This window comes from Procambarus clarkii, chromosome 6 (assembly GCF_040958095.1).
Source record: "Procambarus clarkii isolate CNS0578487 chromosome 6, FALCON_Pclarkii_2.0, whole genome shotgun sequence".
In the NCBI taxonomy this organism is placed as follows: domain Eukaryota; kingdom Metazoa; phylum Arthropoda; class Malacostraca; order Decapoda; family Cambaridae; genus Procambarus; species Procambarus clarkii.
The window spans coordinates 26,155,663-26,181,182 of record NC_091155.1 but is presented as its reverse complement, the minus strand read 5'-3'; the positions used below and the strand labels follow the sequence as shown (position 1 = coordinate 26,181,182).

Below are 25,520 nucleotides of genomic sequence, written 5' to 3'. Positions count from 1 at the left end.
TTGTGGTATAGCAGCTATACTGAACCAAGATGGCATGGCTCTCCCTCACACAAATAAAAAAAATGCTGCTATTGGCCTTGCAGTGTGTAAGTCACAGTTGGAAACAAATGAAAATCATCAAATAAATAATTAAAACAATTTACTGAAATATTAATGAACAAAAATGACACATTTGTAATCTCCGTGGTGTAGTGGTAAGACACTCGCCTGGCGTTCCGCGAGTGCTTTGTCATGGATTCGTATCCTGGCCGGGGAGGATTTACTGGGCACAAATCCTTAACTGTAGCCTCTGTTTAACTCAACAGTAAAATGGGCACTTGGTTGCAAAAACGATTCTTCGCGGTGGGGATCGTATTCCAGGGACCTGCCCGAAACGCTACGCGTATTAGTGGCTGTACAAGAATGTAACAACTCTTGTATAAAAAAAAAAAAAAAATGACAATACTTGGCTATTATTATACGTATAACAAATAAAATAAGTAAATGAAAGTGTAACTCTAATACAACACAAAAGTATACTGGTGGTGCTGAAGACACCTACCATACCACCACAGCATCCAGCATACGACGTTGGTTGAAGGCAGACGGCGTTGCTGGAGACTAAGGTATTCCTAGAGCACTAAGAGAGAGAGAGACTGGCTCTCCGGGGAGGCGGCGCCCTTTATATAGTCCGGCGGTGATGACTCATCCAGTGTCAACCCAAGGTGGACATCTGGTCAACTAACAAACTGCTCGTTTGTGGCTAGCGGTGCCTTTGTGTTGAGCTGCACCACTGCCAGTTGAAGGCAGCTAACTGCTTATTTGTGGGGGCAAACTACCGGTTAGCAGTGGCGCTTCCGAGTCGTACCAGGCCGTGCCAGGCCCTGGGGTGTGGTTTTCCAGTTTTGTGGTGTGTTTTCATCAACTTGTGTAGGTGCTGTAGATTTTTTTGGATATGTACCACTAACTACCCTAGGTTAGTTAACAAGAAATTTTAAATGAGATACCAAGTCAATAAAAACTTTTAAAGGCATTTGTATTTTCAAGACTGAAGTACTAATGCATTTGTGTAACCCCTTTTATATTGAGGAGATAATCAGGTGAATGTGTTTCAAGAAAACATTTTCTTAACAACTCTATTCAGGCAAACCTAAATGAATGGGATGCTTAAAGTCCCGTCGAATTATTGAATGTTCAATGGAGTGCAGATAGGAGAGTGCTATCATAATTGTCACATGGAAAGTATTGGTGAGGTTGGTTTCAAATTTGCATGTTTACATTAAGGGCCAAGGTTTCTTGGTTACCTCTGGTCAAATGCTTTACTGTGTATGAGGAAATGAACTTTTAACTAACTGAAATATAAAGCTTTTATTGATATAATCAGTCAAAATTTTGCGTAAATGGAATTTACCTTGATATATTTCTGATATGTATTGCTCTTCATAAGAAAATATTAGTTTGTACATTTATTGTTAGTATGGTACTTTAAAAAGTTTGTATTTATCTTAACAGTACTTTTCTCTTTTTGCTAGGTGTTTGTGGAGAACATGATGCGTAAGTGTAAACAAGCTCTGAGGTTGTTTAAAGAAGGAAAAGAGCTAATGTTCGATGAAAGCTCTCACTACCGACGCAACCTCACAAAACTCTCTCTCGTGTTTTCACATATGTTGTCAGAACTCAAAGCCACATTTCCTCAGGGTTCCTTCGCAGGAGACCAATTCCGGATTACAAAAGGGGATGCTGCCGACTTTTGGAAGAAATGTTTTGGTGATAGGTAAGCTAACGGTTACCATTCTTAGGTATTATGTGCTTTAGGAGATATTTTAAAATAATCTTGTATGTATGTACTCTTGTAAATGAAAATAGCACTTTGTATTTCTATGTGGCAATTCATGTTTTCATGGGATAAACTTAATTAACTGTAGTTTGGTTAGTTTCTTATAGGGCTAAGGAAGTTAGTTTAATACTGTAGTTGTTTTTGAGTTTCTTTGCATCAATAGAACTTTTTACTGTTAAGCATTTCATATTCCTTGTCTAGTAACTTGTGGATCACTATCCTATATACACCAATAGTTGTATAATGCATCCCAAATTACAGTATAGAAAGAGAGTAAACATTACTCCTGGACCATGTTTAAGACTAAAGAATACTAACTAGTTAGTAAGCTATTATGCTGCACTTGATAACCCTTAGGAAATTGTGTTGATTTTTGACTGTGCCTGTTGATGGGTTGGAGGGTTTTTTGGTGGTTTTGTGTGTGTGTGTGTGTGTGTGTGTGGATGGGGAATACAGCACCTGATTTACTTGTGGGCCACTAACCCTACCTTGCGGTTACCCTGCGATGATTCCGGGGCTTAGGATCCCCGAGGCCTGGTCCTCAACCAGGCCTATCATAATTATCATCTCGTCTGGTTGCTGGACTGGTCAACCAGGCTGTTGGACATGGCTGCTCGCAGCCTGATGTATCTGTAAATTTCAGTCTGTAAATTTGGGACCCTAATGGCTTCGACGAGGACAGGAAGCTGGTGGCTTGTCGAAGGTCCAAACATCTTTGTGTTTGTGGCAGGCCAATGGTCTTGGAGCTTGTTGGATGTCAGTATTCCTACATATTCTGAAAGCTGGTTAGTGAACCCATGTCGAACATCAGGTTTTTACTGTTTCTGGAGACAGATCTGACTCCCCCAATGATTATTGGTTTATTGTAGGCCTAATAGACTCTGTTTTTTTGAGTAATAATCTAATTATTTTTACCGCAGATCTGGATTTTTCACCCCTCATATTCCCCCATCTTACCTGAAGGGGGTTCTTGTAGGTGTTCTACTCCCGAAACCCAGTCTAGGGCCTGGCTTGAATTGTGAGAGCTTGGTTCAACAGGCTGTTGCTGCAGGCCTACATATCCACTAAATCCACTATCCTGCATAGTGGATATGCAGGCCTACATATCCACTAAAACCCGGTTGGGCTGGCACTTCTTGCAGGAAACAGTCTAATATTTTCCGGAAAAAGTCTACTTTTGTTCTGTCAGTATTTCTTATACTTGCTGGGAGGATATTGAACAGCCGTGGACCTCTGATGATCATACAGTTCTCTGATTGTGCCTATGGCACCTCTACTCTTTGCTGGTTTTATTCTGCATTTCCTACCATTTCGTTTGCTCCAGTATGTTATTTTACTGTGTAAATTTGGGACTTTGCCTTCCAGTATTTTCCATGTACAGTGTACCCTTGGTTTACAAATTTAATCCGTTCCAAGAGACGGTTTGTACACCGAAAATTTGTAAACCGAACTTCTTATGAAAAGTTCGGTTTACAAACAAATTTCTTATGGGAACGAATTTTCCCATAAGAAATAATGTAAATTGAATTAATCCATTCCACGTGTCCAAAAATATTAACTTTAAAATAAATTTTATACAAAATACTACTCATTTCTGTATCGAGCCCCTTCGGCTTCCTAGAGCTATCGGGCTAGTATGCAAATCATTAAACCGGGGCATTAGTCTATGGAGTTCCGCCTACCAGGGAGCACGAGCCAGAACCTGGCCACCTCAGAGAGGCGCAGGGAGCAATGGCCTTTGAAAGGCCCCCCCCTTCCTGTGGTTAGGGGAGTTTTCCTTATATGCCATTGTCCGGTGTTAGGCAAAGGTAGGCATAATAAAACAGACCCCATATGTTAAGAAAATTGCAACCGAAAATCGAACAGAGAGGTAGAACTTCCTCCAATCCCAAGGAAACATCAAACGTCACACTCCATCGCCACTTCACTTGTCCGTGCAGCCTCCCTCCTCTTAAGAGGGAGGGGAGGAGACGCCCCTAAACTCCCCAGATTTCCCATGCTGGCGACCCAGTCACTCCAGTTCATCAGCTAATGCGAACCGGGGCGAACGTCTCCTCTAGCCTTGCTTTCTAAGCAGTGCTTGCTTTCGTGGTGTCCTCTGCGGTGTCGTTGTGTGTGGTGGCTAGGGATCTTCAAGAGTACCGGGGCTGCATGCGCTTAGGAGGCCTCCTTCCCTAAGCACCCTGTTAGTACTGCCCATGCGTGTTGGGGTTCTCTTCCCTAGTGCATTCGGGAACCATTTCTGTAGAGGTTTTTGCTGTTCGGCATTTACTCCGTCCTTGGGGCCAGCTGGGGTTTTGTGGCCCTTCTTTGGCCTTGGGTAGGGAGTGGCATCGTGCTGGTTATGGCATCAAGGTGTGCAGTCTGCCTACTTATGCGGCTGCTGGTTCCTGTTTCCTCTAGGGACGTATTTTTGCGGGAGTTTTTTTATTTGTTTTTATTGCCTGGTGGGGGTCTGCTTGGTGTGGCTATAGTTTTACTAATAATATTTTGGTGGCCCCTCTGCTAAACCCCCGTGATTGTACACGTCGCAGGGGTTTCAGTGTTTTGATCCTCTTATTAGCTTTGGTTCTTAACAGGTTAGCAACACCTTGCCTGGGCTTCCTGTAACAGTCAGCCTACGGGCCCCTTAAAATCCTGTCAGGGCTCAGTCGGTGGACCTATGGATGCGTCTTCCAAGTTCCAGCCTGCCTCGTGCAGGTTTGAAGGTTGCTGTGCGCCCTTGTCTCAGGGTGACAGTCACCTCATTTGCCTCTTTTATGCTGCCTGTTGCGTCGACGACACCTTTGACTCGAAATCTTGCAAGTCGTGTTCTTTGTTTGTTCTCCAGTACTATTCTGGTGACATTACTGTTAGGTTACAGGCAGCATCCGTATTGCATGATAGGTTCAGGTTGCTGCAATGTGCTAGGTTGGTTTCCCATCCGGATGCCTCGTGGCTGCCCCGCTTTGGTTACAGGGACCCGGACCTGGGGGCGTTAGTCGCTTCGGCTTTGGTTCAGTTTGCGCTCCTTGGTCCTTTCCCTGTTGTTCACGCCCCCCTCCCCTTCCCGTTTCCGGCTCCCAAACATCTGAAGGTTTCGGAGTCAGGATAGGGTTTAGTTGGTAATGAGACTCGGGCAGCTTCGTGGGCTTCCCCATTCGGGTTGGGGACAGGCATTCAAGCCGATTCCTTCTACTGAGGCTTCTGGTTCCCACCAGCAGGCCCCTGCCCCCCTTTCTTTTCAGCCTTTTCCCTGGGCTCTGCCTTTTCTTCAGGGATAGAGGGTATGGAGGACTGCTCTGCCCCAGGTCCCGACTTAGGGGATCCCAGGGCTGGGGAAAAGTCAATCTGGGGAACTTGGGCACCCTTTGACCCCACTTGGGTGTTGGTGCCCTCTTCGAGCGGGCTTGTTGCAGGGGGTGGAGTTTTTTTTGCCCTCCCCCCCCCCCAACCTGTATGAGTATGATTTGGGGTTGGCTCCTCCCTGAGTTCGATTCTGGGCTCCCTTGGGTTCCTCGGCTTCTTCATTCCCAGATTTTTTCTGCCTCGATTCTCACCTAAGGAGGTCCGAGAAGCTCTTGCTGTGTACCTCCTGCGAGACCCAGATTCCACCTCCATCATGGATCTGTCCTTATTTGAGTTCGGTTCTTCTTCCTTGTATTGGGTGCGTTTGGAGGTTCCGGAGTCTTCCTGGCTGGCAGACTGCCCCTGCTTTTCATTGGGGGGTGTGGCATGAGTTCTGTCAGACCTGCACGCTTGAGTGGTGAGAAACTTATACCGTTTTGCAGGTTTACCTAGAGGGGGGGCGACTTTGAGCACCTTACCCTGGAAATACAAACCGAAACTGTCTATTTTCCGCTTGTTACAACTTATAATAAAGTTGTTACATCTTGGCTTAACGTGTTTATGACGTATTAGAACGTTGTTACAACTTGCTATATTGGTTGTTATAACTGGTTAGGAGGAGTTAAAACTTGTTCGAACGTTGTACCAACGTTGTAGTTTCGGTGTGTGTTTGGCGGGTAATACATGCTTGTTAGCCCCTGTGCTTTCTTGGGATGCTGGCCTCGTGCAGCTGCACGTTTGGGTTCCCATGCCTTCGGTGTCCTTGGTTGCTGGGGATTTGTGCACCCATGGGTATTTGGCTTCAGTCTTGCACTTCCTTTCCCTTCTCAAGCTGTCTTTAGCTTGGCTTGAGGAGGATGTGGAGGCATTGAGTGCTGGGCCTTCGTCGGGTGTGCTGGCCTCGGCGGCTCGGGTGTCGACCATGTGGTTGGAGCTGTTTGTTCCTATACTGAAGGAGGCAGTGTCTTTGTTCATTTGTTTCAGCCTGACGAACATTTGTCTCTGTTCATCAGGCTGTGCTCGCTCTCTCTTTGGAGTCAGCTTGGGCCCTGGCTCTTAGATTTTCATCCCCATTTTGTCTGTGATCAGTGATGAATGCTCTGTTTGTCGGTCAGCTTCTCGTTAGGGGCGTCGGCCCTTTCGTGGTTCGCTCCATTGACTTGGCGATGGGGGGGAAGGAAGGCTCGCTCTGTTTGCTCACGCTTGGTCTTACAATTCGTGGGCGTTTTGGATCGTGTCATCCAGCCTCTGGGTGCGTTGGGCGGCTCCTCCTCCTTCGAGGGGGTTCAGAGCTGGTGGGGCAGGCTTCTTTCCCTGCGCTTCGTAAGGTCATCTTGGAGAGGGTGCACTTGGGTGTGGTCGAAATGACCCCGTCCCTCAGGTGGGTTTCCCGCCTGTTTCCGGTACCGAAACGGGACTGTGCGGATCTGCGGTTCATTCTGGCAACCCGTCCTCGACTCAAGTCCATTACATCCAGCGATCGATCTCACAGACGCGTTCATAAATTTTAACATGCTGTTCAATCAAAACAGAAATTTTCTCAAATATAAATTAATATTATAATATATTAGCATATTGTGCATATATAGGCATAGGTTAGGTTAGGTGTTTAGGTTCTGTTGGTTTAGGTTTAGATTTGTATTTGTAATACGTAGGTGAAGCATTTACAGCGTTGTGGTTCAAACAAAATTCGTCAGTGAAGCACTTGTTCCGGAGGTGTTCAAACGAAATCAGTTGCGAGTCGTGTGTAAACCGTTTTTCATTCATAAACGGGGTTTGGCAGGTGCATGGAATCATTTTTGGGTCTTTGTTTGGAGGATGGGCTGGTTAAGAATTGGTTAAGGATAAACCCCAAAGCCCAATAATAGCTGACTGTGTTTTGGACAAACAATCAGGATCACATAGCCATGTTTGTTTATATTGGCATAAATCTAAGTTCTCTAGTAACTTCATGCCAATGCCCGGATAAGATCTTATTCAAGGACAGAGGCAGGAATTAATGAGTTAGACTATTAATGCACATGCCGGTGCTTCATCGTATATTGACCCAATGCTCAAAATTTAATTTTGTTTGTGGTTTATTTTAACTTTGTCCTTGAGTATGTTTATTCTTGCTGATGCAACATGTCAGCAAGGTATCTGTATTGCCTCCCTGGCACTGGTCCAGGCTAAAGTAAAGCCCTCAGAGCTAATTATAAAAGCAGTGAAACAATCTTGGCACCTGGTGTTAAGTTTACCGGAAGCTGGGTTCCCACCTGAGGATTCATAGTCCATGTTTTATGTTGTCACTCCCTTAGTAGAGCTTAAGTAAGAGACTAGTGTTATCGAGTTGTAACGGCTGTATTTAATGGGTAATATTATGTTCCATAAATTGGTTTGTATTATGAACAAAAAGGGATGTAGTGGGTATGTGGGCCAGAGGCTGCTCCAAGCAACAGCCTGTTGGATCAAATTATCATACGTCAGTGCCTGACTTGGGGGGTAAAAGAATTCCCGGAGCCCACCCCAGATATACTCCAGGTATACACTGGGATAGAATTATCCCAGATAAGGATTTCTTAGTTTTGATATTGGTGTACTGTATTATGTTGTGTTTGTTTCTGTACAGTATCTTTAAGAACTCTTTCATATTATTGTATCTTGAAACATTTAACACTTGTGAAAGTAAAATGAAGGATCATTTCCTGAACACTGTAGGCAATATAGATCCTTGGTGGCTAGCTTATTTACCAGTACAAAAGTATAAACTTATTCTTTAATGAATTAATTTTGTTTTTAACAGAACGGTAGTGCCGTGGAGATACTTTAGAGACACTTTGAATGAAGTACACACAATTGGTCCAGGGCTTGAAGCCATGGCTTTAAAATCCACCATAGACCTGACCTGCAATGATTACATTTCCAGTTTTGAGTTTGATGTTTTCACAAGGTAAGTACTCTTGAGAGCATGAATTTTATTGAATTGTCTATTTAATATTTTAAAAAGTCACTACAGTATGTAAAGTATATATACACTACCGTATATTGTAAAGCAGCAAGCTTGACTTGGTGCCTCCCTGAGTACTGAAAGAGGCAGATTCCATGTTAATCTGTAACTAGCATTTATTAACAGAACACTTGAGATTGGAGAGCTTCCAGAAATCTGTTAAGAATGCAAATAAAGTTTCCATATTCAAGAAAGGGGGACAGATTTTGCAAGAGTGATTTTATTTACAGACTTTACATTGTGTAATATGTATGTAAATTTGTCTGTTGCACTGATAAAATTCTTTCATCAGGGCTTCACATTTGAGAACAGTGATTCACATGTCAGGCTTAAGCCCTTGTTACCATTAGAACAAAATCACTCCTCTGTCTTTCGGGACAATTTACCCATTCAAATGTAAAGAAGTACTGTCTACTTTTTTCCCTTGTATCATTTTCTTAGGTCCCAGATCTATGTTATGATGATTAATATAATGATATTTTTTTGCAGGCTTTGCTGCATGTGCATCATATTAGACATAAATAGTGTGTGTGCCATTGATGGCAAAATAAAAGATAATTAATGTGAGGATTCTGTAATATATATAGTTTGTGAAATGTGTCAGAAAGTTGTTTCATCTTATTCGTTTTCTTGATGTTCTTCAGATTATTCCAGCCTTGGCCCACGTTGTTGCGAAATTGGCAAATATTGGCAGTCACACACCCTGGTTATGTTGCCTTTCTCACATACGATGAAGTTAAAGCAAGATTACAAAAATATATCAACAAACCTGGGAGGTAAGATTGTTAGTGTTAAGTGCTAAATAACTCCTTGATGATAGTGCTAATTATCATATATATATAAAACATAGAACATTGAACGCTGGCCTTTCTCACGACACTTGAGATCATGTTAGGCATTGATACCTGGTTGATACCTGGTTGATGGGGTTCTGGGAGTTCTTCTACTCCCCAAGCCCGGCCCGAGGCCAGGCTTGACTTGTGAGAGTTTGGTCCACCAGGCTGTTGCTTGGAGCGGCCCGCAGGCCCACATACCCACCACAGCCCGGTTGGTCTGGCACTCCTTGGAGGAATAAATCTAGTTTCCACTTGAAAATGTCCACGGTTGTTCCGGCAATATTTCTTATGCTTGCTGGGAGGACGTTGAACAACCGCGGACCTCTGATGTTTATACAGTGTTCTCTGATTGTGCCTATGGCACCTCTGCTCTTCACTGGTTCTATTCTACATTTTCTTCCATATCGTTCACTCCAGTACGTTGTTATTTTACTGTGTAGATTTGGTACTTGGCCCTCCAGTATCTTCCAGGTGTATATTATTTGATATCTCTCTCGTCTTCTTTCTAGTGAGTACATTTGGAGGGCTTTGAGATGATCCCAATAATTTAGGTGCTTTATTGCGTCTATGCGTGCCGTATATGTTCTCTGTATTCCCTCTATTTCCGCAATCTCTCCTGCTCTGAAGGGGGAAGTGAGTACTGAGCAGTACTCAAGACGGAACAACACAAGTGACTTGAAGAGTACAACCATTGTGATGGGATCCCTGGATTTGAAAGTTCTCGTAATCCATCCTATCATTTTTCTGGCTGTCGCAATATTTGCTTGGTTATGCTCCTTAAACGTTAGGTCGTCAGACATTATTATTCCCAAATCCTTGACATGCTGTTTTCCTACTATGGGTACATTTGATTGTGTTTTGTATTCTGTATTATGTTTAAGGTCCTCATTTTTACCGTACCTGAGTACCTGGAATTTATCACTGTTAAACATCATGTTATTTTCTGATGCCCAGTCGAAAACTTTATTAATATCAGCTTGAAGTTTTTCAATGTCTTCAGCCGAGGTAATTTTCATACTGATTTTTGTGTCATCTGCAAAGGATGATACGAAGCTGTGACTTGTATTTTTGTCTATATCTGATATGAGAATAAGGAAAAGCAGCGGTGCAAGGACTGTACCATGAGGTACAGAGCTTTTAACTGCACTTGGACTAGATTTTATATGGTTGACGGTTACTCGCTGAGTCCTGTTTGACAGTAAACTGAGTATCCAGCGTCCTACTTTACCGGTTATTCCCATTGACTTCATTTTGTGTGCTATCACGCCATGGTCACATTTATCGAAAGCCTTTGCAAAGTCCGTGTATATCACATCAGCATTCTGTTTTTCTTCTAATGCCTCAGTGACTTTGTCGTAGTGCTCAAGTAGATCGTGAGAGGCACGATCTTCCCGCTCGAAATCCATGTTGGCCTGGGTTGTGAAAGTCATTGGTCTCCATGAAATTGGTGACCTGACTCCTAATCACTCTCTCAAATACTTTTATGATGTGCGATGTTAGTGCAACTGGTCTATAATTCTTTGCCAATGCTTTGCTCCCTCCCTTGTGTAGAGGGGCTATGTCTGCTACTTTAAGTGCATCTGGTATCTCCCCCGTGTCCAAGCTCATCCTCCACACTATACTGAGTGCCTGTGCTACCGGCACTTTGCATTTCTCTATAAATATTGAATTCCATGAGTCTGGACCTGGGGCCGAGTGCATGGGCATGTTTTCAATTTCTCTTTCAAAATTTAGTGCGCTCGTGTTTATATCAGTTATATTTACAGGGGTTTGAATATCCCGCATAAAGAAATTGTCTGGATCTTCCACCTTCATGTTGTTTATTGGAGTGCTAAACATGTCCTCGTACTGCTTTTTTAGGATATCACTAATTTCTTTGTCATCCTCCGTGTATGAACCTTCACTTGTACGAATAGGATGGTGAATAGAATAGAATAGGATAGAATTGGATGATGTTTATTCCTACAGGTACTGTACAAGGATCCTTTTAAAACTTTCCATGCCCCCTTCAACTGTGCTGGTGATGAGAGATCATGGAGGTCAGAGATCAATCAGCCAATCAAGTGTAACTTTCCACTATGAAACCCAGAAATTGTTTAGACCACTCAAACTTCCTCCAAATTTTTTTTAATAAAACCTAGTCACAAAATTGCATTGAACTGGTAAAATGCCCATTGCTCAATTATTCTTGATTAGTGGAGTACATGCACTCCTCACTTTAAGGTGCTGCCCATAAAGGGGGGTATTTCATTTCATGCAACACATTTCTGGGCAAGATCTCTTGGTAGCTTCCCTAGTTTCCTCTCCACAAAGCTAGAAAAGATTTTTGTTCATAAGTAAAAAAAAAAAATATATACTGTATATAGAAGACCCTTGAAAAAAAATGCCGGTGATGCATTCCTGTAAAAAATGTCTACAGTACTTTGAATTCATTCAAGTAGAACTTTGTACTGTGTAGTAAAATTAGGGTTATACTGTATTCCATAGACCCACTCAAAATTAAAAAAATAAAATCTTTTATCTCAGTATTACATAACAAGTGAAAAAATTAATACCACTAATGTTAATCATCTCTACTTGCTGTGATTAATTGGGTAATTATTAAAAGTGGGATTAGTTGTGCCGTGTTCAAGTAACATGAAATGATTCGGACTTCTTCCACAATTTCCTCCAAACAGCATTTATTGTGCTGTGCTTCACTACTGCTCATACACCGAGGTACATAAACAGTCAGCCAAGCAGGAAGGCTGAAAAGCATGCAAGCAGGCTGGCAGGTGGGCAGATAAGTAGCTAGACTTTCATGCAAGTTGACTGGCAGGTATGAATTTTAGCAGGTAAATATACATATTGGTGGTAGGCATGCAATCAGGTCTATAGGCAGGTAAACATTCAAGCAGGTTTGCAGGCAGGTATGTATGTAAGTAGGTCAGCAGGTAAGCAAGCATGCAAACAGGTCAGCAGATAGGTAAACATGCAAGCAGGTTGGCAGGCAGGTAACCAAACAAGCAAGCAGGCAAGCAGGTTGGCAGGCAGGTAAACAAACACAGGCAGACAGGCAGGTAAGCATACAAGCAGGCAGGCAGAGAAGACATGCAGACATGGAGGTGTGCAGCAGGCTGGACAATAAAGAGCAGCTGGGCAGATCTCGGTTTGCGTTATAACTGTAAGTCTGTGGGAGGCTGTCACACGTATTACAAGAGAAGCTATGCCTAACACAGGGACACAACATAATGGGGAATGGGGTAAAACTTGAGAGAATGCAACAACATAAAGTAGTATTGAAGCAATAGGAAATGTTGCAACACTTGGAAATGCAATAACAAAGGAATATTGGAAAATTAAGAAATTGAGCATGAACTGTAGCATAACTAATAGAAATATTTGTTTATATTTTTTATACTGTACTGTATTTTGTTTTAGGGAAATTCAGAAACATGAGCAAACACAAAAGTTTTCGGGCACTATAAATAATAACTTGGTGGACATGGCATTATGGACACAAAATTCATCCACCTTTTGGGCTAGGCGCACATATCTTTTCTTCAATATCTTTCCAATGGAAAGAGTCATACCAGAGTAGAAAATGTGCTGTGGCAAAACAGGACCACAAGGCTGGATGGATGGAACACACTTAGTCAATCTCCTATTCTTTGACCAGAATAGGGATTCATAGCCCACATTCAACTGCCTTCTGGCCCAGTGGAACACAATTCCATGTAAAGGTAGTGTTCCAAGTGGATGTGAAAACTCAAAGTCCGTTAGTAAAAAATGAGAGCTTGTTAAACCTATGGTTGTACTGCAGGAATGCTGTAAAATGAGAGAAAATTTAACAAGACTGGAAATTGGATCCAAGAACTTTGTTGATTTGTGTATATATATGGTATAAGAGTTTATTTTATAATAATTGGGAAAATAGTGTACTGTATCTCAAATTGGCTTGAATAATTTGTTACTCTGATTTATATACAAGATCAGTAAATATGCTCTCTCATAATTGTTTAAGTTCATTAATTCATTAATGTAATAAAACAAATATCTAATACTAAATTAGGATTCTGTATCTGTATGCTTTTTTCAGAGTGACTCTCTATAGGATCTCGGATATATCAATAAGCTCAAGCATTGCTAGATAAGTTTCTATATTGGTTAAAGGGCCATATAAGCATCCATCATTTGCTGCGCTTAATTATACATGACTTACTTACTTGCAATTTAAAAAACATAAGGGTTGGACATCATCTGCTCTTAGACATTCATATTTATAAATTTTGACATAATTGTAATTTATTAGTTGAGAACTGAAATTAATGGATATTGTTTACTGGACTATTTTGGTCCCATTAAACTTGTATGAACTTTAATTTCATCCCAACAGTTATGTGTTCCGGTTATCGTGTACACGGCTTGGTCAATGGGCGATCGGTTATGTGACCAGTGATGGCAGTATCCTACAGACCATTCCTCAAAATAAATCTCTTTGTCAAGCCCTTCTAGATGGACAGAGAGAAGGATTGTAAGTATGCCGAGTGTCTGGAAGGTTGTTGAACTCTAATGACAGAATTCATTCCCAAAATAATTTGCTAGATAAAATTTAGAGACCATTTGGATGATGAACTAATCAAATTTGTACATTGAAATCATAGGAACGTAGTACTGGACATATATGAGAAAATATTGAATTTTCACGATGGATTGTACCCCTTCCCAGAACTCCTCAAGCCCATCATGGTCTAATCATAGTGCATGTGCCTGAGGTGTTCAGGGATGCGGGTTCGATTCCATTGTGTGGCTTCAACATTAATCAGGTTTACTTGTGGCAAGGGAAGGGTCATACAGTAGCATTTTACACGTAGGTATGCAATACTGATCAAAAGTAGTCAATCTAAGAGTATAAAAGCTCATTGAAATTTTAATTAATAAACAAATTATTTACCAAACTACTGATGCAGTATTAAAGTTGATAAGTCGATACAAGAAAATAATTTTGAGGCAATGAGGTGACTTGACCCATCATTCTGATGATTCCCAGACACCTGCCTTAACCCACTCAGCATTGATAGGACAAATGTCAATCAACCCAGAACTCTGCTGAATTCACTGGGAGGCTCTGGAGATCTGAACTGGTGCCCGACCAGAATTTTATGAATGGCTCGTCTACACTCTGGCCTATGGGTAGTGGTGTGCTTACCCTTATGCCCTCCTTCAGACTACACAAAAAAAAATCACAATGATGTGGTGTATCAATGAGAAAATCATTGATATATCACTATATATATCAGGGTTGGCCTTTCTGTGATGTGTATGACATGCTATATGGTGTGTGTGTGTGCGTGTGTTATAATGAGGTTGCATCAGTATATATACTATTTTGTTTACTATAAATTTTGTATCGATCTTTTTATAATGTTGCTATAGAGACTGGTCAATGGATATAATGAAATGATCCACTTCTGTGGGAGTGAGTGTAATCTCTCCATCGCTGCCCACTGGATGGGACGTTGTGTGTGCGTGATAAGCAAAACAAATTGTGATACCAGCTCACTACATACATAAATTGCTTAGCTTAATGACTGTACATGTGGTAATTCTTGAACTCATTGTTGATATAATATTTCATTAAAATCTGTGTAACTAGCTTATCAGGACTTAACTTGCCTAGCTAAATGAATTGTGGGGTTCAGTTCCTGAACCAATTATGTGCCTCTGTTGGGTATGGGGTGCATAATAAATGAACTAAAATAACAAACCTCCTTTTCCCCAAGAGAAATGTGGTAGATCAAGTGGCAAAACAGTTTCTAGTTAGGATAATTTACTCTACATCAACAATCATTAGCCTCGTTAATTTTAGGTAACTAATTTTCTTCCAAATAGTTGCTTGTTTTCTTACATTTGGGCTTTCTGGTGGGTTTTTCTTTATTTTAGTTGATCTCTGATCCTCAAGCTTCCCCTCAGCTTGTAGAGAGTGCTAGATTTTGGTTCTTGCTTCTGGTAGGCAAGACTGGGTTTCAGAGGCCTGGTATATCTTCTTAAACATGGTTGAACCAGTGCTGAGCTTGTGGATTTACTGAGGGACCACCAGGAAAGAACATTTTGTTACTCAACATTTTCTTGATTCCTCAATGTCCATTGAAAGTTGATAAGGTTCAAATTAAAATGTTCCAAATCTTGTGTGACAATTAATAACCTCCACATATATGTAGATTACTACAAATACCATTATTTGAACACTGAATGTTAAGACTTTTATATGCACTCCCCTGCCTTCATGAAACAGAGAGCATTCTCCACACTTGATGTTTGGCCATTTCATTTACATCACCTAAGACTTGACTTGCCAATATCTTCAGTTACTATTCATATTAATGCAATTTAGTTTTAATCATTCTCTTTAAGCAGATCATCATGGGTCTCTCATCAGTCAGTTCATTCATCATGCCTTCTTCATGATCAGGAATTTAATGTTCATAAAAAACATTAAATTTTATCATGAAAGTCTTTGGTAATATTATCCCTATAAATTTATCTCACATCTTTATTATTTATCTTGTGTTACCTTCTTCAGTACTCTCAACATGACACAAACTATAAATCTTAACTGCTGATGTTATTGACTACTGTAACTAAAGATTGAATACTATTTGATCATATGTGTTCGTGTTATACGTACTTGAATTATATACATATTTGTTCATTACAAAATTCCTTTGGAGTGCCTTAAATTTATATATTTATTACATATATGCAATAAATATTGGTGTCCAGTTGAACATTGTTCATAAGTAGGGTATCTAAAACTTTCATAACTTACAATCACAATCATTCATAACCTACCACTTACTTATCTAAATCATTCATATCATTACTTTTCACTGTTAAAGCTGATTCTACTCTGCAATTGTCCTCTCTCTCTCTCTCAAATGAGCAAACTTTGAACATGTTTACATTTAACAAAAACATCCTTATATTGAGTACCTTACAAGAAAAAATATTTTGCTTAATTCCTTTTCTACCTACTAACAATATCTTCATTCATATACAGTATAACTGCTATGGTATCTTTTCAGTGCCTCCACAGTTTAACCATACCTGACAGTCACCCAATCTCATTTGCATCTCATATTGACCCACAAATGCAGTAAGTGACTGCAGTGATTTTTGAGTAACTTTAATGCACTTTCCCCATTTATGTTAGATGATTTAGTAATACCACCTTTGCTCTTACATAATGAATCTTACATTATAAAAGCTCTTGCCAGAATTCAAGAGTCTTCTGTACTAACCATAAAGAACCAGGACTTCTTAAGTCTTCTCTTGTTTATTTTATGTTGTGCCTTGTCTAAATTTAGAAATTTAGCAAGTGCAGTTACTGTATTTACATGTTTCTTTGCATCTTACTGAAGAGCAGGAATATGATCTCACTTGCTTCATCCTTGTTTCACAATGCTTTTTAGTCTAAAATTGTTTTCATACCATGTTATAATGGCATAATTTGCCTTGTAAACAAAACTAAAAAGATTTACTTCTCATTAATTATATTATGTTCCCAAATTTCAATTTAAGCAACATTGTCTTTTCATATAGCTAAGCACACACGAGTCCACAGTAAAGTAGTTAATTACAGCTAGTTTCACCTCTCCTTACTACAATGTTCTTCTCAACATAATTGTTTTCTTCGGACCAGCTTGCTCTAGTGTATTCCCTTGTCTACACCCCCCCTCCCCGTCTCTTCATCCATTCGTGCTTCCCATAGTGACTTTTTCCTCATGGATTTGTAATCCTTTAACATTACATAAAGCATTCTTGCAGACACCATCATTAATCACTTCTCTATTATCACTTAGTGATAATAGCAAATGGTAAGCTTTATCATTTGATTAACAGTTGAGAATGTTTCAGTATTGCCACATTTTTACCATACTCGACAGCCTTTCACAGTCATTTGTTTGCATTTCTCATTTACTTTTCAGGAGCTGTTTAGCTATCCAGTTTAGTCTCACATATCTTAATAAAAAAAGAATTTTCTTGCAGTTGCATTTACACTTTTTACTTGCTTATTTTTTACATTTTTATCTTATGTTACACTCTTCTGCTCAAGTTCCTTCTGTTTATTGTCAGCAATGCAGGTCCGACATGTTCATCATTACTGCTAGTAATGCAGGTCCTACATGTTCATCATTACTGCTAGTAATGCAGGTCCTACATGTTCATCATTACTGCTAGTAATGTAGGTCCTACATGTTCATCATTACTGCTAGTAATGCAGGTTGTGTGTGCTTATCATTACTGTCAGGAATGCAGGTTTTGTGTTCATCATTACTGTCAGGAATGCAGGTTGTGTGTGTGTTCATCATTACTCTCATGAATGCAGGTTGTGTGTGTGTTCATCATTACTGTCAGGAATGCAGGTTGTGTGTGTTCATCATTACTGTCTGTAATGCAGGTCATACATGTTCATCATTACTTTTAGTCATGCAAGTCTATTAATAATGCAAGCTGTATATGTTACTGTATCAGTAATACAGGACCTATAACTACAATTATTGTTAAATACATACTGAATAGGGAGTAATTTAGAAAATAAGGATGAATATCTAATGCCTATATACATTAAATTAGATATCTTGTTTTTTTGCAGTTATTTATATCCCGATGGTCGAAATCAAAATCCGGACCTTACGTGGGTTGTAGAAGCCACTCCAGAGGATCATATAAAGGTTAGTAATCCAAGAATGTATTGCATATTATAATATTTAATGAACAGCATTTGACGCTGGTAATATATAATATGATCAGCGTCTGTGTCTTCATCATATATTTGTGAAATATATGATGAAGGCACACAAACATTCATACCAAAACAGATACAGAAGCAGAAAACAGGATTAGCTGAACGGAAATTGTGAGAGGGCTAGAGAGTAAAAGACAAGAAAATGGGTACAATATAGGAAGAGGCTTAACCCGCAAACATACCAGCACTACAAACAAGCAAGAAACAAAGACACAGCAGTGAGGAGAGGGGCAGAAAGGAACTTTGAGAAAGCTTTAGCAAACAAATGTAAAACGGATAAAGGCCTTGTCTCTAAATTCATTTAAAGCAACTAAATGTTTAGGATAAAATCCAGAGATTGAAAATGGGAAACAGGTTCACTGAGAATGGAAAAAGAAATGTGCAAAACACTAAATCAACAGTTCAAAAGTGTGTTTGTGCAAAATGATGGTTTTCAGAGAACCAGACACAGCACCAATTCCAGAAAACACCATAGAGTACATAGATGTGTCTCAAGATGAAGTAGATAATTTACTCAAGGGGCTAGGAAGAAATAAAGCTTTTGGACCAGATGAACTTTCACCTTGGATGCTGAGAGAATGTGCAACTGAGTTGAGCATTCCACTTCAACTGATATGCCAGACATATTTGTCCACAGGAATCTTAGCAGATATTTGGAAAAAGGCCAACAGTTCCAATCTACAAAAATGGTAGCAGAGAAGACTCTCTAAATTATAGACCTGTATCATTAACAAGTGTTGTAGACAAAAAACACTAGAAAAAATAGTTAAAACCAAATGGGTAGAACACCTGGAGAGTAATGATATAATAACAGACAGTATGGTTTTCGAACAGGAAGAGCCTGTGTAACAAATATTAGTTTTTATGATAGAACCACAGAGATTCTACAAGAGAGATGGTTGGGTTGACTGTGTATATCTAGACCTAAAAAAAAAAAAGGGCTTTTGATAGTCCCACACAAGAGGTTGTTTTGAAAACTGGAACATGCTGGAAGTGGATGAGAGACAGGGAAGGAGACTGCTGACATGGATGACAAATTTTTGAACTGACTGAAAGGTGAGAGCAGTAATCACAATGTATATGACTGGAGGAGTGTTACTAACAAAGTACCACAGGGTTCAGTTCATGCATCAGTAATGTTCATTGTGTACAAAAATGATCTACTAGAATGAATTCAGAATTATATGAACATGTTTGCTGATAATGCTAAGCTACTAGGGAAGATAGGATATGTAGACGATTGTCATGCCCTTCAAATGTACTTAGATAAAATAAGTGCTTGGAGTACCATGTGGCAAATGAAAATCTGTTTTAAGTAAATGCCATGTTATGGATGTAGAATTGGAGAAAATAGACTACACACAACTTATAAATTATATGGAAAGGTATTCAAGAACTCTAACAGAGAGAGATCTAAGGGATAGTTCTAGATAGTAGAATGTCACCAGAGAAACACACAAAGAATATTATGTGAGGAGCATATGCTCCACTTTCCGACTTTAGAATTGCTTTTAATTATATGGATAGTGAAATATTAAACTTCTCATGATTTTTGTGAGACCAAAATTGGAATATGCAGCAGTTGTATGGTGCCCATATCTGAAGCAGCACATCAACACAATACTGGAAAAGGTGCAAAGACATGACACTAAGTGGCTCCCAGAACTGAAGGACAAGAGCTATGAAGAGAGGTTAGAGGCATTAAATATGCCAAAACTAGAAGACAGAAGAAAAAGAGTTGATGTGATCACTACATACAAAATAGTAACAGGAATTGATAAAATCGATAGGGAAGATTTCCTGAGACTTGGAACTTCCAGAACAAGAGATCATAGATTTAAACTAGCTAAACACAGATGCCGAAGAAATATAAGAAAATTCACTTTCACAAACAGAGTTGTAGACAGTTAGAACAAGCTAGGCGAGAAGACGGTGGAGGTCAAGACCGTCAGTAGTTTCAAAGCGTTATGTGATAAAGAGTGCTGGGAAGATGAAACACCACGACCATAGCTCTCATCCTGTAATTTCACTTGGGTAATTACACTTAGGTAATTACACTCACTCACTCACTCACTGGTCTATACTATACATATATGCTATTATTTTATATTTAATGACTACATACTCAAATATGAAACCATTGGTTGAATACTTCACACAATTTATATACATTAATAAATATTTTGTTTCATTCCTCAGGTTACCCAAGAACAGTATGAATTATACTGTGAAATGGGCTCGACATTCCAACTGTGTAAAATTTGTGCAGAAAACGACAAGGACATCAGAATAGAACCCTGTGGACACCTCCTTTGTACTCCGTGTTTGACTTTATGGCAGGTCAGTCTTAACTTCTGCACTGTGCACTTTCAACCGGGGTTGTTTCCTTGGTGGTGCGCACCTCAACCGGGGTTGTTCCGTTGATGATGTTCACCACAGCCAGGGTTGCTTTAGGCCTATCATAGAATTTAAAACTCAAGTGCATACACGGGGCTCACTTTTGCTTCTTTGGCCTCCGGTAAACATCCACCATCTTGGAAAAAAAAAAGTCACTCACTTTCCTTCTAGGGCCTTAGTAGAATGATGTCTGGCACATCGCCATCCAGTGTCTGAAAATACAGGGTAGCCATACTAGGAGGGATTTAACTTTAAACAGCAGCAAATGAGTGATTACTGTGTATATATTTACAGGCAAAATGTGTGCTATGTACAATTATAAGATTTAGGCTTGTAAATATATGTATATTATTATGAATAAATACATCATGAGTGGATATTTATATACGTGTATCTGTACATGTGTATTTTCAAAGTAATAGATAATGAACACCACCATTGGCACATCAATGCAATTTGTTAGAATGAAAAAAGTACATTAATAAAGTGAGAAACATCAGAAATAAATTTACAAAGTTATTCCTGTGCGGCATCCCATCTCATTTTTATCTAAAAATAAAATTTCTCTGGGCCACTACAGCTAAACCACAAGAGAGAGATGGACTTTATTTGAATTTTTGTGCTTCCTGGATACTAATTAACAATATCAAATTAAAAATAATTTTTTCAGAACAACTTTTTGTGTGTGCACCAGAGGAGTGTTACATTTAACAAGTGCATAGTGCAGGGGTTAATGTCATTTACTCAGCAGGTAAATACGTCGTCTTGATCTCATTTGCGGGCGAGTCTTCATTATGATGGCTGGGTAGTCATACCCAGTAGGTTAAGAGTAGGTTAAAATTGCCAGTTGTCCACCACTGCTTGCAAAACAAAACTCTATTACCCATGAGTCATAAGAGACAACACACAGAAATGTGACACTGTCAAAATATTAGGTGCAATAGCAAATGACCTGATAGGCAACATAAGACGGTAATCTTCCATGGTCTACCAGCTTCTTTCATACTACAACAAATGTTTTAATAATGTGTGTGTGTGTGTGGTAGATTTAATCTGATTTGTGAACCTTGTGACAGCCTGCTTTAATGGCCTTTGACATTTATTTGGTCCTCAAGGTGAGAGACAACATTAGACTTCAATTGCAAATGGAACACCTACAGTTAAATTCAAACCTTTTGTTACCTTTCCTTTTAACCACTGTGCTGCATCAACCGAGAAAACTCGGTCAGTGGGAAACTGCGCCAACCGAGAAAACACCTTTTGAATATTTCGTACCCATTCAAAACGGGTGTGCTGTAGGTTGTGTACGAAATGGACTCTTGTGACCTCCAGTGAGAGGCAGCCATCTTGGAAAAAATTCCCAGAATGTCTTAGGGCTGCTGGCTGGCTTAGTACTGAGTGAGCAACCATGGATGGCGCACACGCCTCTGGCTCCCAAACACCTGTCTGACGAGGTGTTGAAAGATCGCTCTCTGTTGGTGAAATTCAGACCTTATTGTTTGAAGAACATAAGGGTCATGATATTGATCAAGCTAGGCGCAATAAGGACCTAACACAAAGATCGGATGCAAATGATACAGCTAAGATGAGGACGATACAGCGAGCATATCCAGTTGTAGCTCTGAGCGCCACTTTTGCCATCTCTAATTTTTATAGATGATACATAGATGAATCATTTTCTGGGTTCAGTGATGATGCATCTGATACAAGTAGCATAGATAAACAGTGTTAGCGGCTTTCATGGTGGTATTTTCCGTAGATATTGTCAGGAATAGCGGAATCTCTTCCAGAATGGCTGAATCTCTTCCTGATTGACTGAATCTCTTCCTGGTTGACTGAATCTCTTCCTGATTGACTGAATCTCTTCCTGGTTGACTGAATCTCTTCCTAGTTGACTGAATCTCTTCCAGTGAGGGACATTACAAAGCGATCTTTTCAAGACTACATTACAAGTTGATCTTTTCCTATAATCTTTTCAAGACTATCTTAAGCTTCACAAGCTTTTTCTACATACCATCTATAGGTACTAAAGCCTATGGTGTATGTGAGTGTGTTACATACAAGCATACAGAACGAAGAAACAGGAAGCGAAAATCTATCTGTTCCTGGTGCAACGAGAGCGAAGTTGTGCTATGTACCATGGACTGCTCCGTTGATTATCACTCACTTCTGAAGTACTGTACTGAGTGTGTTATACAGTGTGTTACAGTGTAAATAGTGCGTGAAACTGTACATATTGTAATTTTAGTGAATTTTTAACAAGTAATATTGCGACAATAAATATTTATTGTGGACACATTACTGACACATGTATCACAGTTCCATGGAACATTATGAATGTTCTACTGTATACATATTGTAAAGAACACAAAAATGCATCATATACGATAAAAAACGCATTGGAAATACATAGAACAAATAATTGAAAATATATTTGTGGCAACTCGCGGTGCTTGAATGGCGCGCGCGACTGCCTCTGGAAGCTTCACGCACGTGAAGCCCCTCTTCTCCACGGGCACGACCAACCCGTGACGCCCCCTTCTCCACGTCCCCCACAGCCAAAGTAAGTGAAATTTTTTTAGTTTTTTTACACGTACATGTTACCGTACGTGTTTAGTGTTCAGGGAAGGTAATTTATCATTTTACAAATATAAAAAAAAATTGGAAACATTTGATTTTATGCACACAGGGGGGGGGAATGTCACAAGAAACTCGGCGCATGACAGTGGTTAATGATCACACAACTTTCCAAAGAACTAGCCATGAAACAGCTGAGCAGCCAGGTGTCCGATTACTTTTAGTCCTCTACAATGAAGAATGTATAAAAAGGATTGTAATTCTTACATGGTTCATCCAATATGGATGCAAATTTTTTAAAATTCAAGTTGAAAGTCTGCCCTTAACATCATTGGCATTGTTTTATTTCAAACTAATATGTTAACATACACAGCCATAAATATCACTTTTTTCCTGTGTAAGTTTGATTTAATTTCCTATACCTGTTTAGTCTAGCAGTATTGTAATGATTTGTATAAGTTATGGATTAAGTTTCTGATTCTGATGATGACAATGTCTACGTGCTATGCTGTTATTACGATTCTTTTATGTAATTAATGTACTTTTTCATGTAACTTTTCCGAGTTATAAATGTGAAGTACATCAATATATGAATATTGTCTTTAATTGATAACAACAAATATTGAGTTACTGTTAAAATACTAACTGATCACGCTGTATATAAATAGTCATATTTTCTTCAGTCACCGACAAATGGCTGCTACTATCCGCTCCAAATTTCTATTTTCACTTACTTATTTTTTTTTTTTTGTAAGTGGCTTTAGTCTATGGTAACACTGATGTTATTGAAAATTTGTACTTTAATTTGTTGGATTTTTATTCTGGATCGTTTTCTTCCATGGTTTATGTTATATTATCTTACCTTACCTTTCAGGAAATGAGATCAGGAATCTCATTTCTTCATTGTCTTGGAATAGATTTTTCTCTAAATGTAAAAGGAATGAAATTACATTTTTAGTATCCTAAAACTGAATTTGTTTTCCCAGATGTAAAAGCTCCATCTCATCCATAAACCTGGTGTTCCTGCTAGTGTGATCCTACTGCTACCGGTTATCGGGTTTATTTAATACTTTATACGGTGATGGCAGCAGTGGTGGCTATTGTGTTTTATCAATGTTGTCTCCATCTCTATATTATTAATAATAACAGTGGATGAATGTTACCATAAACTTACCTTTTTGCTTTCGTTATACATTTATCTTTTTATTATTTATAATTTACATTACTTATAGGACTCTGAAGGACAGGGGTGTCCGTTTTGCCGAGCAGAAATTAAAGGGACGGAAACAATTATCGTGGACCCGTTCGACCCTCACAAGCAGCACCGTGCGCAGTCTCTACCTAGTGGTCAGCTGATTGATATGGAGGAGGAGGATGAGGTATTGATGGAGTGACCAGTTGTAGCCTGCCATGCCTTCTGCCTGCCTCCCATTGGTCGTTGTCAGTGCAAGTGACCAATAGGAAACTGTGCCTCCTGCCTGTATCCCCATTGGTCAGTGTCAGTGTAAAAATGACCAATAGGAACTTGCATCTCCTGCCTGCATCCCTATTGGTTCCTAAGTTTGTTTGCAGGCCAATAGGAACAGCTTACAACTTGCCTCCCTATTGGCTGTTGCTGATTAACGACCACAGTGGACAACTACTCTGTGATGCCCTTGCCGCTTTCCTGTTGGTTGATAATGCTGACCCCAAATGACTGATTGCTATTGCCATAGCTGCACTACAAGGATCAGTGCAACTCGGCTAAAATGCAAATGAACTCAGTATGTGTAGCATGCCGTAGCAGTGAGTGTTCAGTGTCATTTCTTGATGTTCTGCCCAGTCCCCTTTCCCTGTCCCTTGCATATGTGTATATAATGACCGGCACATACAAAACTTACTGATGCGAATCTTATGTACCTTATTACCGTTCCTCAGTCGTAGTATTTTAAGTAGATTTTTTTTCTTCCATTTTTAGCATATTTGCTATTTTGGATTAATGTATTATTTTTGTAAATATTAGTATACAGTACTTTGATTATGGTGTTTCAATATTATTTTTTCCATGAAGAAAATTGTTAGTCATTTACTGATTCACTGTTGTTGTAATGATACAGATATTAAACAATAAAATGCTGCAAAGTAATCAAGCACTCAGTCTAGAGCATTTCAGTACTGCTTATTTTTTTCCCAGTTTGCAAAATAATAACACTAGTTATCCATTAATAACATTTTTTGTTCTAGTTTTGACCTGAGGAACTTATCTTGTGACTACTCTAGTTAACCAGCTTGCAAGCAGTGATGATTGACAGAAATATACATTATTTTTTAAGACTTAATTAGCCCTAGTGTGGATGTAACATCATTCTGCATAAATATGTACAAATATTTTTTACATAAAATAATGCTAATTAAATAGATTTTAGCTTAGCACTTAACAGAGGAATTAGCAAAAATGTCAGTAAATTTAATTAAGTTTGACTTAATATTAAATCAAATAGAAATGGCAGAAAATAGCATACAGTGCAATATTATATCAAGGGTAACTAGCTAGTAGGTAATGGTGGTAGAGGGATTCATCTTGCTAGTTGGTAATGCTGGTAGAGTGATTCATCCTGCTAGTTGGTAATGCTGGTGGAGTGATTCATCCTATTAGTCGGTAATGCTGGTAGTGATTCATCCTGCTAGTTGGTAATGCTGGTAGAAGGGTTCTCATCTTTGCTAGCTAATAATACTGGTAGAAAGGTTCTCATTTTGCTCATTGATAATACTGATAGAAGGGTCCTCATCCTACTAGTTGATAATGCTGGTAAA

The 25,520-nt window shown here is 39.4% G+C and overlaps 1 protein-coding gene across 3 annotated transcripts in view; it reads left to right on the top strand.

Moving 5' to 3' along the window:
• Cbl (E3 ubiquitin-protein ligase CBL) overlaps positions 1-25,520 on the top strand; it is an 89,203-nt gene that overhangs the window by 16,405 nt on the left and 47,278 nt on the right. For all 3 annotated transcript variants that reach the window (XM_045736164.2, XM_045736166.2, XM_045736165.2), the window contains exons 2-8: positions 1,512-1,753; positions 7,926-8,072; positions 8,774-8,905; positions 13,341-13,478; positions 17,601-17,679; positions 19,953-20,093; positions 23,960-24,106. In XM_045736164.2, the coding sequence (XP_045592120.1) occupies positions 1,512-1,753; positions 7,926-8,072; positions 8,774-8,905; positions 13,341-13,478; positions 17,601-17,679; positions 19,953-20,093; positions 23,960-24,106 (1,026 nt within the window). The remainder of the gene's footprint in view (positions 1-1,511; positions 1,754-7,925; positions 8,073-8,773; positions 8,906-13,340; positions 13,479-17,600; positions 17,680-19,952; positions 20,094-23,959; positions 24,107-25,520) is intronic.